This window comes from Danio rerio, chromosome 21 (genome assembly GCF_049306965.1).
Source record: "Danio rerio strain Tuebingen ecotype United States chromosome 21, GRCz12tu, whole genome shotgun sequence".
Classification (NCBI taxonomy): domain Eukaryota; kingdom Metazoa; phylum Chordata; class Actinopteri; order Cypriniformes; family Danionidae; genus Danio; species Danio rerio.
In genome coordinates, this window is record NC_133196.1 from 38,903,579 (window position 1) to 38,919,534 (window position 15,956).

The 15,956-nt window shown below is 34.9% G+C and overlaps 1 protein-coding gene and 1 long non-coding RNA gene across 3 annotated transcripts in view; one reads left to right on the forward strand and one right to left on the reverse strand.

Annotated features, from left to right (window-relative positions):
• Nucleotides 1–2,464: 2,464 nt before the first annotated feature.
• Nucleotides 2,465–6,872, reverse strand: LOC141379892 (uncharacterized). Of its 2 annotated transcripts, none has more exons than XR_012396846.1 (3): nucleotides 6,584–6,872; nucleotides 3,628–4,629; nucleotides 2,465–3,459 (listed from the first exon to the last, which is right to left on the reverse strand). It is a non-coding gene; the product is annotated as an uncharacterized lncRNA (long non-coding RNA). The 2 variants fall into 2 exon arrangements; XR_012396844.1 differs by having other exon boundaries at nucleotides 2,980–3,459; nucleotides 3,588–4,629.
• The window catches only part of ubtd2 (ubiquitin domain containing 2), a 64,121-nt gene continuing 54,993 nt past the window's right edge, over nucleotides 6,829–15,956 (forward strand). The window contains 1 exon segment of the mRNA NM_001002718.2: nucleotides 6,829–7,014. Within this exon segment, the coding sequence (NP_001002718.2) occupies nucleotides 6,933–7,014 (82 nt within the window). The 5' untranslated portion in view covers nucleotides 6,829–6,932.

Genomic DNA, 15,956 nt, shown 5'->3' on the forward strand with positions numbered 1-15,956 from the left:
ACTCCAAGGTGTCTTGAACCTTTAAGGCAAATGTAATAAAATAGGTTTAAATAAGAAATCCTATGTGAAAATATACTTTAAATGAAGACAGTAGTTTAACTTTTTTTGTACATCAATATGTACTGTTTCTTTCCCATCTGTAGATTTACTGTAAAAAATGTAATGCTATAACAATTTAATGTCATTAAATGAGGCTTATAAATGGAGTCTTGTTATTTTAAGACTTTTAATATGTGATTCAGTTCCATTGTGAACGACGAAGGTAATTTTCTTGCTCATTTTATATTTTCAGGTGCAGAAACAGTTTTTAGACTTGAAAAAGAACTAAATAAAAGAGCGAAAGACAGGATTGTCAGACGGAAAATGAATAAATCAAGACAATCGAGACAGAAAGGTGCAAAAAAGAAAGAGGCACACAGCTTAAAAGAGTCTTCACATCACCCTGAAGATAATTTGACTCATCTCCGGCAAAGACTGTTTTTAGATCAGTCTGAATGGCCCTGAAAGAAGAGTGGTAAATGGTTCGCACTTTGCCAGCAGGTGTTCAGCCTACACTAAAAGCAAAAGTACAAAATCTTGTTTGTCAGAATATGTGAACAAAACCTCATTAATGAAAACCCAGAGGAAACAGCACTTCTTTATTTGACCCTGCACAGTAGAAAAGATGAGGGTTCCACACAGTTCATTCATAATGATCTCAACACAAAGTCATTAAGTTTATTTAACAGATTTAAGTGGATTAAACATAAAACCATTTAGTTGTTATCAGCCAACCCAGGCTCATTCTGGTTACGTACCCCTATATACATTTCTGGAAAGCTAATATGCCAAATAATATAAAATAAAAAAAGTTTTTGTATTCGCAAATCCACCAGAGGCGCTGTGTACGCTTGTTGAGATCTCAAATTTCACTCGCCAGCTCAACTCACATAAATCCACCAGAGTCCGCTGTTGACTGACTGATCAACTGACCAACCCTGCTCCTTCCCTAAACCCAACTGATAGTGTTTTCAAAAGCAACGATTGACCTGCCCACACACTTACATAAACCCAACCAACAGTGTTTTCTAAAGCAATCCAGAAAAAAGAAAAGCCCTCACGACTGATTTTTCCCACGTTTTCAGATTTGATCACATTCTCATGTTACTTACGTGTTTATTTTATTTTATTTTTTGCCTTTTATTTTTGTCTTACCTGCTTTCTGGAATCGTTCTTCACCAGATTCAAACCCTGTTGTCACGGTCAAATCCGCTCTACATCTCAAATTCTCCGATGTACGTGACGAGCCACTGGGCAAACTGGTAACAGTGGAAAAGCTGCCCACATGGTGTTAAGCGGTCAGCTGGTACAGTAAGAGCAAAAAAGAACGGTGTCATACAGCCCCGTAGCATTTGCTTTAAAGACAAAATGCAGCCTAACAGTCCACTGGCTATATATTATGCGACCTTCAGAAATGTATAAAGAGCTATATTTTTACAATCAGCCTGTGTTGGTTTCAACTCATTTAATATAAGTAGTTAGAGTAATCAGTTATTACAACTTATTTTACTCTTTACGTTGTCGTTATAAGATAATTTCAAACCAAACAGTTCAAATGCAGTTTAATTACAAGTATGTATTCTGAAATCTTTGACTTACAATAAGCTAGATTCATTTATACATTACGATAGACTTACTGTATGTACAGCTGAAGATAAAATCATTAGCCCTCTTGTGAAATTTGAATTATTTTTTAAATACTTAAAAACATCTTCACAGTATTTCCTTTTTTCAGAGAAAAACTTTCTCAAGTTTGGCTGTAATAAAAGCAGTTTTATTAATTAATTGATTAATTGTTCTAAAAACTATTTTTTTAAGATCAATATTATTAGCCCCCTTACAAAATTCTTTAAGTTTCTTGTTGTCCAATGACATGCTTAGTTAACCTAAACTAATTATCAAAGTTAAGCCTTTAAATAGGATTTTAAGCTAAGTGTCTTGAAAATTAAGTAGCAAAATCAGTCATAAAAACAAGATTGTTAGAAATTAATTATTAAAACTGCATTTCTTTTTTACAGGAGGGCTAATAATGTTATCTTTAACTCTACATAATGTTAATGTTTCAGAATGGATTGTAAATCTCTTTTAAAACATGTTCATTTGCGCAGTGACTCATTATTAATGACACACATTATCACAGTGCTAATTTATTGATCCAATTTTATTAAATATTTATATTTATCAGCAATTAAGAATATCATCAATTAGGAATAATCATAAATAATTAACATGAAAATTGATCACTAATTATGACTTTAATTTATACATGAGGGTTAAATCAATCTAGTATATCACGATGGGAAAAAAATGTGTTATTACACCTATAAAAAATATTATATTAATATATTAATGCTAATTAAAAGTGTTGAATTATCAATTAAATAAATAAATAAATAAATAAAACCACAGATGACTTTTAATACTTAAATGCAATTGGTTGTTGTTTTATATACATACATAAATACATACAGTGGATAAAATAAGCATTGAACATCATAGTTTTCTCAGAAATCATATTTCTTAAGGGGGTCGCACACCGGATGTGCCGCTCAGCAGCGTGCACATGACAATTGGAAGTATCGCACATCAAATGCACACATTCGCATGTTATTTAAAATGAACTATTCAGATGGCGCTCTGTGGCATGGCAGAAATATGAACAGTGTTCTGAGGCGTAGCTGGGCACCACTGAGAGTTGCTGACTTGCAGCGCTGGTGTGCGTACCCTGATAGAAATCTATGTTTACAATTCTAAAATGCATTGCACTGTGTGGTGCAGCGTGTCGCTGAGCGGCACATCTGGTGTGTGACCCCCTTAAAGGTGCTGTTAACTTAATTGATGTCAGTAACAACCAAAATAATCTATTTATAGAAAGAAAATTATGTTATGTGTAATAAAACGAAATGACACAGGGTATTGAAAGTATTAAACACATGAATAAAGGGATGTGTAAAATTTCACAACATGTTACTTTAATTTAACACTGTAAATTACATTAGTGGCACTTTACAGGATTTAACTTTTTAATTTTACATATTCTGAATTTTATTGTGAATTTAAGACAGGCATCATGATTAGAGTAAACTACTGTAAAACATGAGATATCTTATATCTTGCACGTTAGTTATAGGAATTCAAACACTATTACTATTTTTTCAACAGAAATTTATTCACATTAACTAATGCTATAGTACACGCACTTGTTTTCATATTTAGAAATACTTACAGAATTATTGTAATTATGAAGTACCTTACAGTAATTTACTGTGAATTTACATACAGTACCTTACTGTGAAAGTAATGCAATTATTAGCCAGAAATTTACTGTAAATGAAAGGTAATTTTACAGTGTACACTTAGGGCAGGGGTGTCAAACTCAATTCCTGGAGGGCCGAAGCCCTGCACAGTTTAGTTCCAACCCTGCTGCAACACACTTACCTGTAGGTTTCAAACAAGCCTGAAGGACTTAATTAGTTTGATCAGGTGTGTTTAATTAGGGTTGGAACTAAACTGTGCAGAGCTGCGGCCCTTTTGGAACTGAGTTTGACACCTGTGACTTAGGGCAAATTTATATTTTTGGCAGTTCACTTATATAATCAAAAAGACGGCTTAAAATGCAATTGTGCATGTAGATACATATGCCAGTATCAAAACATTTATGAAATTATATATGATATTATGCAACATTTTATTTATTAAATAATTAGCTAAATATTAGAACAAATAACAAATAATCGACTGTTTTGGAGCTTTCCATAATTCGAAAGGCAATAAATTCATAACTCCATGGAAAACATACTGATTCCCATCCCCCTCAAAGTATTTATAGTTAAGCCAAAATAAAACGCCAGATAATGCACTTTCAAAGTCCCACATTTCTTCTTTCAGTAGTTTGCTGCCACCTTGTGTTGAGTATTTAAATACAGTTGAAGACAAAAGTATTATTTCTATCCAAGTTTTAGGAACAACAAATAATAACTTGACTTCTAGTTGATCATTTGGTATCAGAAGGGGCTAATATGGAAGGCAAAAGCCTCTAGATTACCCTTATTTTACCAAATAAAATCTGATGCCTTGATTTTTAATTAGGACAGTATAGTCTGAATTTGCTTAGACAAAAGTCTTGTCACTTAACGTAAAAAATGTACAGTATAAAATAAAAGTCATGGTGCAGTGGAAAAAGAATTAATATTGTGGATGACTCCGATGAGCTTGGACGACTGCATCCATACATCTCTGCAATGACTTATATAACTTATTAATAAAGTTATCTGGAATGGCAAAAAAGCCTTCTTGCAGGACTCCCAAAGTTCATCAGGACTCCTTGGATTCATCTTCAATGCCTCCTCCATCTTACCCCATACAGGCTTAATAATGTTCATGTCCAGGGACTAGGCTGGACAATCCTGGAGCACCTTGACCTTTTTTTGCTTTCAGGAACTTTGATGTGGAGGCTGGAGTATGAGAAGGAGCGTTGTCCTGCTGAAGAATTTGCCCTCTTCTGTGGATGGTAATGTAGTGGGCAGCACAAATGTCTTGACACCTCAGGCTATTGATGTTGCCATTCACTCTGCAGATCTCCCGCATTGTCTACAGAACAATCCTCAGTTATCCAATGAATTTTTTAAAAATTTTTAAAATTTCAAATAATTTTGACTTAATAAGCTTTATGACATATACAATGTGATGAAGTCAAATGGAAACTCGGAGTACTTAACTCACTATATTTATATATGCTCTCATGAGACACTATGTGCACTAAGAGACAGCGGTCTGGAAATACAGAAATACTGGATTTTCTGTTGTTGATTGTCATCAGAGAACGTCCTCCCTGACTTCTCTTATGAGTCACATGCATCAGATGGTGTTTACATATTGTGCAGACATACAATTATCATCTAGTTGAGGCATGACATTGCAGCAGGTTGCCATGGAGGCATACGAAATATCTGTTTATTACCTTAATTTATTATTTAATAGTTTCATTATGTGATGTTTGTATTTTTAAACCACTGCCCCACCACAAGTCCCACAAAGAGCCCAGTGTATTAGTATCAGAATATAATCATGGCTTCTCGAGTCACCCTTTGAGTCCCTTATAGTTCACTTAATCCTTTATTATATTTAAAAAAACAACAACAATAATGTATGTAAAAATGTTTTATTCATCATAATTTACTTTTTTTATTAAATGTTCTAATTATTAAACTTTAAATTTTTTTTTTCTTAATGTAGTTTTATAAACGCTGACATTTTGGCCTGCAAATCTGTCCGCAGCAGTGTACACTTTGTAGTGCACACTTTTGTTCACTAGGGCGCGCCACACATCAGTTCCAAACAAACAGCTGAAGAGACATTTTTGGCATTAAAAGAGAAAATTTTTTTTAATCATGAGTCAGTAAAACGCATTAATAAATTGTTAGAGCCTCATTAATTCAGCAGCTGTTTAGATTTTTTTAGATGCCATGGATGCATATTTTCAAATATGATGTTGGACCCTAATTGCTGTTATTATATTATTATTATATCATTATTTTTATTATATAGGTCTAGCCTACTGTAAAAATAGCTCTGTCGCTTTAACAAAGTCTCATTGTACTGCACTCTTCACTGCACCCTACCTGCCATGTGCCTTTATTAGTTAAGGCCAAGGGTGTTTTTTCCATGCATTTTTTTTATTTCTCTTTGCTATTTGGGCTTATTGGAACCTAATTAGAATAAAAATCTACGTATTATCTTGTGATATGATGTACTTTTAGAGAAAAATGATGCGGACTTGTGGTCCGAATTTACATAAAACACTTTTTTTCCCTGAATGTTTTTAATTCATATTTAACAAAGGATTTTTTACTTGCTTTGACTATCAGAGAGTAAAAAAAAACTACTTTTTTTTTTTTTTGGACAGTTAAAAATAGGGTTTTGGACATTTCATATGCTGCAAAATAGTTGCAAGATGACATGTAACAAAATAGAAAACATTCAAAGTTTTTAAATAGCCACTTAAGAGCTAAAATGTGCTGTCCACATATGTTGACCCTCAAGCCCTAGGAGGGTATTGTATTTTTGTTTTTTCTTTCTTTCTTAATTTTTTCTAAAGTTATTTGTATTTATTAAATATTTACATTCCTCTTCTAGTGTTTTTGTGTGCGCTCATGAGTCTGAGAGTAACATAATTTCAATTATATATATATATATATATATATATATATATATATATATATATATATATATATATATTTATATATATATATATATATATATATATATATATATATATATTGTTGTTGTTGTTGTTGATATTATTATGTTGATTGTAAACTAGGGTTTTCAAACTGGGGCCGCAAGGCGTTGATAATTGATATATTTTTAGTTTCGTTTAAAACGAATTTCAACGAATTATTGGAAATTGTATTATTATACAAAAACAGAGCAACCGTTATAAACGTTGAAAACACGTTAAAAACCGCGTAAAACTAATTCAAGGAAACACGTCCTACAGACAAGACCTACATTTTGTTTAACGTGTCTTACAGTTAAGACTTACAGTTTGAATCCCTTTTTCTTTAGCATATAATCAATATACACTCTCCAAGCAGCGTTGTCTGTCCATCACCCTCAGCTCCTTTACCGTGAGCGGACTAGAGACGAACACCTTGGCCGCGTCTCGAAACCTACCTAGGAGCCTACCTAAACAGCATGTCAGCACCTAGAGTGTGCGCTTTCCGAACGCTCGGCGAACAGGCAGCTGCCTAGGCTTTGAGTTACAGCCGCGTGTGCATAAACCCGCCCCGCCTCTCCACAGCTGATGCCCGCGCCCTGTCAATCTCTATCCCGGCAGAGAGAGAGGACGGGGGGAAACCGAACCAGAGCGGGTCCGCGGGGGGAAGAGGCGCATGAAAACATCCATGGGTGGCTGTGTGGGCAGTCATCATGATTCTTCAGGCAGTTTAAACGAAAACTCGGACGGAACCGGAGGTAGGAAGCGAAGCGTTTCCAGGAAATGCGAGTCAATTTGTGCTGTTGTTTTTTTGGGGGGTCTGCGCTGCTTCCCTTGTCTCCTTTTCGGCTTGTTGGGGCTCTGAAACATCGTGGTGGGTTTGTAAAGCTCGACCGCTCTTCACGGACATGAGGAACAATTAAGACTGTGATTTTTGTGATTATGCAAATGTTTTCATAATTCTTCCCCCGCCGCCCTTTGTCTTTGGGCAGTGAGTCGTTTTGCATATAACACCTTCCTACTAGCTGGTTAGCTTTAGCTGTGTGTGTTATATATATACAGTATAAAGAGAAGTGTGTGTTAGCTGCATGGCTAGTGTGGGTTTGTTTCTGCTCCTTTTAAGAAAATGTGGGTCATGGTTTTGCCCTGGAATGCAGAAATACGCCAGGTTACTCCTCGCTATGATGTTTGTTTTGTTTATTTTACGTTGTTTTGGTTTAAACGTCATTTCATCCTGAATCAGGGTTGTTCATTAGATTATTCTCATACCCAAGAGTGCTGTTGTACTGAATAACAGCATGGCAAAGATTGGGCTGATAAGCACAGCCTGTGCTGAATATTCACACCGGCAGCATGAATGCAAGCATGTGATGTTGAGTATACACATCCTGCTTTTCCCCCCTCAAAACATTTATAGGAAACCACACAATTGAGTTGTATTGCCAAGCAAAGCAGTTTGGTTTTATATTCACACATATATAAAAGTATTCTTTGCAAATAGGGAAATCATATAGATTGTGGTGAAGCTGGTTTATAGCATGGCTAAACATAGAAGTCAGAAGATGCACAAATTGGTATTTTTTTGTCATTATTACAAATTTTTACAACAAACAAGCACATGTTTTAATACATTCATAATTCACACCGTTATGCTTTAGGAAATAACCTGATAAAATAAAAAAATGTCGACACTAAATGTCGCTATCTATAATCCCTTTTAATAACTCCTGTATAGTAGTCCCACAACATTCAGTCACTTTGACGCTCGGAATACCCCGTCAGAAAAGTCTAGTGGCTGAGAATGACCCTTTTACAGTGTCTGGTATAATGTAATAATACTTTAGTGTGTTAACATAGATGAATATGGCCACAGTGTAAATGCACAGTATAGTTATAATCCTATTATACAATGCCACATTATATTGTTATGATAACACGATATATTAGTGATTTCTGGAAGATAAATACCAACAAATAGCGCGACTGGAATAACTACAGCAATTGCCATTGTCGATCTCATATGAAGCAAGGGATTGCGATGACATGTGCACGTCTTGTGGTGTCTATGCATGCGTCGGTATAAGATTCTGACGCTATGATAACCTTTGATAGAAATATCACGGTTTCAGGGTTTTGTGATTACTGCTCTAAAATACATCTTTTTTTAAAGTCTGGGTAAAACACTACTTTTTCCCCCTTTGAACACAATATGTTTTATTTTGAGAAACATTTAAAGTATTTTGGAGTAGTAAACATGTCAGACTAAGACTTCTTCTGTCTTCATTTGTTTCAAAAACACAGATTTCTTTACAACTTAAAACGGTATCTTTCGATATATTTTCTGCTGGTGATACTTTTGTCCTAAAATATGTAAATAAAAAATCTCACACACACCTTAGGAACAGTATTACAGAAAATATTGGTGGTTTTAAAACCTTGACTTTTCCAAACTGCGGTATACCTTAAACGGCTATCGTCCCATGCCAATGTTTCATTTCTTAGGGGTACAATTTGAAGCTTTATTCTTTACACTCTGTTTCAAGGGCTAAGGGGAAGGGGTAGGGATACAAAAATAGAATTGATATTGGGCCTAAATGGTGCTTTCTCACAATTTGAATTGTGGGTTTATTATAGTACTATAACTATAGCAAGTATCACACAGCTGTTTCATTACACCCACTTGGTTCACTTTAGATTGTGCAGCTGATTCTTTTTTATTTAAAAAATAGGCGTCGGCGATCTGTGGCTTGGTGGTTAGCACTGTCACCTCACAGCAAGAAGAGTCTCCGCTTGGTCAGTTGGCATTTCTGTGTGGAGTTTGCATGATCTCCCCGTTGTTTACTCCAGGTGCTTCGGTTTCCCACAGAAGTCCAAAGACATGTGGTATAAACTAAATACTAACAATACTAACAATAAACTAAATTGGCCATAGTGTGAATGAGTGTGTATGGATGTTTCCCAGCACTGGGTTGCAGCTGGAAGGGCATCCTATGTTTAAAACATATGCTAGATAAGTTGGCGGTTCATTCCGCTGTGGCGACCCCTAATAAATAAAGGAATTAAACTGAAGAAAAATGAATGAATGATGAATTTAGGAAAAGTGGATGCTTGGATTATCTTAAATTGCTATAGCCATTCTCATGGCCACCGTTAGAGTTTAACATCTTTTTAGCACAAAGCAACACAAGGCAAAACTTGGTAAGGTACCCTATACAAAGATATTTTATAAAGATATGTTTGTTTATTACATATAAATAATACAGTACTATGTAGGGATGCACCTATACCATTTTTTTTGGAACTGATCCAATCCCGATACCAAAACTCTGAGTGTCGACCAGTACAGATCCAGTCTCGACACTGTGCCGTTTTTAATTATTATTTTATGCACAGTTTCTATAGTTCTGGCGATAAACTCAAGTAATATATGAAAGACACACAGTTTGAATTGGAAATGAATGGAGAATGATTGACAGGCACAGTGGCGGGTGAACAGTGCTGAAGTGAACATGAATTTAAGCACTTGAATAGATTTTTGTGTTGGCCTACATGACAACTTTCTAAACCCTTATAATAGGCTATCTTCATGGCTTTTGTTGACTGGATTTCGATCAGTACCAGCTGGCCGATACCCAATCTAGCAAAAATATGAGGTATCGAACCAATATCTGATCCAAGTATAGGGATTGGTGCATTCCTAGTGCTTTGTATTGTAAGCACTTACACCACAAATAAGTTAGTCAACATGACATTAACATAGTTTATTTTTGCTAGCGCAGAAATGTCAGTGCTAAGGTTAATTATTAATCCATGCAAATTAATCCACTGGAAAAAATGTTTTAATCTTTAATTAAAATCTGGTTATAATAAAAATGTGCTTATTCTCGGGAATGGCAGCAAAGACTGTAGAATAAACAAGGCATGTCACTTGTGTAGTTTTACATGGAGAAAAGTGTAACGATCTATACGTCAACTGAAGCCCCGCCTTCTAGTACAGGAGCTAATCATTGATCGCTAAACTGGCCCAGACCAGTTTCTGCAGATTTTGTGTGTTTGAATGTTTCGAAACTAAACTAAAGTGACAGTTGTTCTTTAATCTTATTGGTGATTCCTAAAATAAATTTAAATCTTAAGCTTGGCAAGCAATTTTGGAGAGTTTGATGTTTCCCTTCAAACAGAACGCCCGAGCATATACTGCCTGAGAGGCGTTTCAGTGATGGCTGCCGTGTGAAATTACTTGCTTTAAAAGAACTCTGATGACAGTCCTTCTCTGATGATGTCAGTCTGACATCTTGGGCAAAATATGCTTAGCCATGTCCCTCCTCCAACCGTTAGTTTGTTGTGCGTGAAAGATGAGTGGACGTGCACAACAATAAAACCCCGGCCCCTACTCAATATTTAGTTTCAGTTGAAAATAAGCCATCATCACACTGAAAAGAAAAGTCTGCAGCAACTTCCTGTTCACAGAAACGTCAAGTTTTAAACCATGGTTAGACTATTCTACAGTAAATATACATTACTTTCTGCGTATGTCACTGCATTTGTGGTGAAACTGCTGTTAAAACTGAATCTACTCATTCTGGATCTACTAGCTATATATTATCTTGATTTTGTCAGAGGTATTAGCTGTTCCCGATATCTCAGTCTATTGTCGATACACTACATCACTGTATCTTTATCTATGTCAGCACAACTCTAGGTTTATCTGCTGAAAAAATCCTTCTCTTACAATATTGTCCCCTGCTGTCATTATAGCCGACTTTTTCTACCCTATAATTAAAAGAAATGTATAGCTATGATTAAATGGTTATCGTCCTCAGTTAGCTCTTAAGCCAACTCTGCTTTTTTGCACTAATATTGAGAGAAATCTGCAAACATGTATGCTTTCTTAAAAAATCGTCACTCAATTTCCCCTTTTCTCACTGACAAAACTACTAGGCTATAATTCAATGAAAGATATCAGTGATTTATTTACTGTGCAAGTCTAAATAACTCCTTTTAAATGACTGTTAGTGGAGAAAGTCTCTTTTTTGCTTTATTATACTGGCAAGAGTTAATTAGACCACGCTAACAAGTCAAACCTTGACCACTTCAGAGGTTGGTGTGAATATTTCTGGACATCTTAATCACCCAGTGCCAAGTTAGTAATTGATATTAATGGTCTGTTTTGCTGGAATAGACTACAATTTAAATGTGGACATTTTCTAATACTCTTGTACAGCAGCAGCAGCAGCATCTGTGAAAAATGTTTTCAGAGGCTATATTTATGGATTAAAAGCCACAAGTCTGTTATGTTTGCTAATAATTGTAACATTTCTGTTTTTCCGCATGCGTTACAGCTTATGTCACAATCAGTTTTTTTAGGGAAGTGCTGATGTGCACAAAGCTTCACTAATCCTTGTGCAGAAATCACAATTTGGATCACATAAAGCGTATATAACATGACGGCAGCAATTACTGTCCCTCTCGCTCAGGCGCTCACATAACAAAAATAGCTTCTAGACAAAGCCTATGGGACTAAATTACACATCATGTGTCATTATTGTAATAAGAGAGGCACCCTTAGATGAAACCCTGAACAGTTCCTGCAATTGACAGTTACCTGCAGACTTAATGGCTGCTAATTTTTCACAGCACACAGTGCTTGATTTGGATGTCAACAATTTAATAGCTCTTTGGGGGATGGTGGTAGTTGTGCCACAAAGGATTGCAAATGTTTCTAAGGAGTAATAGTAAAGCAGATCTAAGATATTGAATTCAATATGAAGTTTCCTTTATGTTTGGTACTACATAACTGTTTTGAAAAAATATTTAGTAATATTTCACCTAGGGCTGGGCGATTTGGCCTAAAACAAAAATTTTGATTACTTGAACATTTGAACTCGATTACGATTAATGAATGATTGTTTTATTCATTTATTTTTTCTCCTGATAGTTCACTGGCAAGGTTTGCACAGTAAATATGCTCAGATATTACCAGAGAGATTTTTTAATGAAGGGTGCATTACTTGATTTAAAAAAAATGATTGAAGAAAACAGACACTATCTATGATTATTTATTGAACATCAACGTAGAACAATTGAAAATTAATCCATGCCCATTGCTTGTCACCACTTTCAAACGAACCAATCACAAAACCTGCACTACATGTCGACGCAACATGTAGTTACATTTTTTGCGGCCGCACGAAGGCTGTGCCAGACCATAAAGTATGCAGAAGTATAAATCAGTCATGACAGAGCAGGGTCACGTGACTCCACACGTGGTAGGGAAAATAATTGAAAAAAATCGACCGGGAAAAATTTGTTAGATTATTGGTTATGAATGTTGGTTTTGATTACTTTTTTCGATTAATCGTCCAGCCCTAATTTTACCTAAAAATGTTTTTGTTCATGCAATGAAAGATGAAGGGGTCAATTAAGGCTTGATGATTAGTCCAAATAAAACATACCATGTCAACATTGGGATGTGAAAATAAGGGATTGCTTTCCTAACTCGCTCTTAGGCGCGACGGCGCCTGTAATGGAAATAAAGGGAACCCTGACATTTTTATATTCATTTTTTTATAGTTTTCATGCTTTAAAAATGAAAGCACAGAACAGATTCTCATTTAAGAGCAAGAGGCGTTTGACAGTATGGTTGCGCATAGGGAGGATCAGCTCTTTAATGTTTATTACCACTCTTCGTAAAAAGATAAAAAATACGGGAGAACTACGGGAGAATACTTAAACGGGATGATAGCAGGGTAGAATTGTAAAATATGGGACAATCCTGGGAAAAACAGGAGGGTTGACAGTAGGGTTGGGCGATGTAGACCAATTTGGCATTGTAAGATGTCTAATGTGAACAATTGTGATGGACGATGGCATTGTCATCATGTGAAAGGCAAGGTGGGGGGGATGTTTGATAGTGCACACAACGTGTCTGAAGAGCGAGGAGGGATCCGGGGATGATAAGGGTGTGCGACTTATTTGAGGACCAGGAGGGAGACGTGCGATTAACACTTGTTTGCGGGCATTATAAGTCCCGCAAATGCATAGAGACTCCCGGAACTTCCGGGAGACTTGGGATGTTTGAGTATCACGTTTCACAACTACAGTAAGATGCGATCTAATGGTACATCCTTGATAAACTCAACAAATAAAGTCAGTTATTGATTTGAATGATTTATTTTGACAAAATAAAATAGTTTGTGTTCAAAGGAGAAAAAGTTTTAGTTTTTTACCCAGACATTTAAAAAGAATATATTTTAGAGCCATAATCAAACTATCATGAAACCTTAATATTTTTATCCAAAGTAATCATACTGTCAGAATCTTATACCGGCCCATGCCTACTTTATACTGTAGTTACAACCTCCCTGATGTACTTTAGATCTAACTTAACTAATACAACCTCATTGTAAATTGTTACCAATTACATTAAGGTGACTTCCTGACAAACTTTTAAATGACTACAAGAACGTAATCCTATTTCAATGTTCATGAATCTCCACTCAGATATTTGGGTCATCTTAACACTCGCCTAAAGTCTATTCATTCGCAGTGTTTTCTGCGCTGTTGTGAGGTGAAACTTGAGTGGCTTGTCTGTCTTGCATTATGCAGTGTTTGAGTTCTACAAGCAGGCAGGCGCATCGGTCCTCATGCCAGGCCTCGCTTCACCTGGATCATTGGGTCGTCATGGTTATGAATGTGGAACGTGTAGTAGGCTTGACATCTTGGCCAGCTTGCTTTAACGCTAACGTCGAGGCCTCTCCTATGGAATTAAAGGAATGTTTATTCGCTTTATGAAATGTCTGTATAGAGGAAGTAAGAATGAAAAATTAGCCATCACAGATGTATAAATTTAGTCTGGGGGCCTTTATGTTTTTAGTTAAAGTGAAATATGATTTCGGGGACTGTAAGCTATTGGCTGACAGACGTTCTCCATGAAGTGACCCATACCTGCCCATGTTATTAAACCAGACAGCTTGCCATTAATTTCCACAAATTTCTTTGATCTTAGAGAATGTTTTATTGTTGGCCGGCTATCAGAGAATTCAAGACAGCTGGAAGTTATTCAGAGGCTTTTGCAAGGGCAAACCAGGCAATGCAGAAAATGTGAACTTCATGGCATTACGTGTTTAGACGTTGATGGTTAATGCGATATTTCACATAAAACATGTCATAATTTAGTCACCCTCAGGTTGTTCCTCTTTTTTCTGTACTGCAATACAACACTTTTACATGCTTTTGTATTGAAAGGAGGTGTCCATTTTAATTTTGTGATTGGTTATGGTGTGATATGTGGTTGCAGCTTGTAGAAATACACACTCAAAAGTAGGCATGGGACGATAACCGTGTTCAAGGTATACAACGGTTTGGAAAAGTCAAGGTTTTTAAAATGACAAAATGTTCTGCTTTACCATTCCTATGGTATGAGTAAGATTTTTTATTTATGTTTTTTGTGTTGTTTTGCTTTGTTTTTTTTTTTTTAGGACAACAGGATCTCCAGCAGAAAAGATATCCAAAGATGCCATTTTAAATTGTAAAAAAAATCAGTGTTTTTGAAACAAATGAAGACAACAGAAGTCAATAACTCATATGAATTATTTCAGGGTTTCTACACGTTTCACCAAGGCAAACTTAAGACTTTTTAAGATACTTTTAAGACCATTATGAATGGAAGTTTAGACTCATAAAGGACTAAAGGCTAATGATTTTGTGAAATAGATGGAAAAGATTTTTATCATATATATATATATATATATATATATATATATATATATATATATATATATATATATATATATATATATATATATATATAATTGAATACATGTAATTATATATTAATTATATTTTAAATAATTTTTTATAATATATTTTTCTTAGCAAAATGTTTTAAATATTATATAAGCAAGCTCTTGTATCTATACACTTTTTTCCAACATAAACTTTCTTAAAAAAATTTTTTTACAAATGTTTAAAAAGTATAATAAACTAAATCTATGCACAACAATCTTTCCAGGTCAGTGTCCTCAGCAGTAAATACCTGGAGCACTTTTAAACATATGTTATTGTAGGGAAAATAATTAAACCATAATTATAAATAAACTTAAAAATCACAGTTTAAAATAAATAGTTTAAAGTTTTTGAGTTGTTGGTGATTGTATGGGTTTTGGCCAAATTAGCAATACATGAACAAAGGAAAATTAAGACCTGTTTAAAAAGATTTAGGACCTACAACACAATATTTCAGTAAATTTAAAACTTTTTAAGGCCTAAAATTTGGATTTTGAGATTTAGACCTTTTAAGACTTTTTAGGACCCTGCAGATTATCCTGACATGTTTACTGTTCCAAAATATTTTAAATGTTTCCCAAAATAAAAGATATTGTGTTCAAAGGGATAAAATGTTTTTTTTTTTTTTTTTAAGATTTTTAAAAAGAATATATTTTAGAGCAGTAATTACAACACTGTGATATCGTGAAACCGTTATATTTATATCCAAGGTTATCATACCGCTAGAATCTTAGAATACCGGCCCATGTTTACTCAAAAGTGACTTTTGCTGCTTGTTTAAAGTACTTCTTTAAAATCAGATTTTTGGGAAAACTTAATTGTTTTATGTTTAACCCACTTAAATGTATCAAAACCATTAGGTAAACTTAATGGATTTGAGTTGGGACTAGGGTTGCAACAATTATAGATTTTGGTT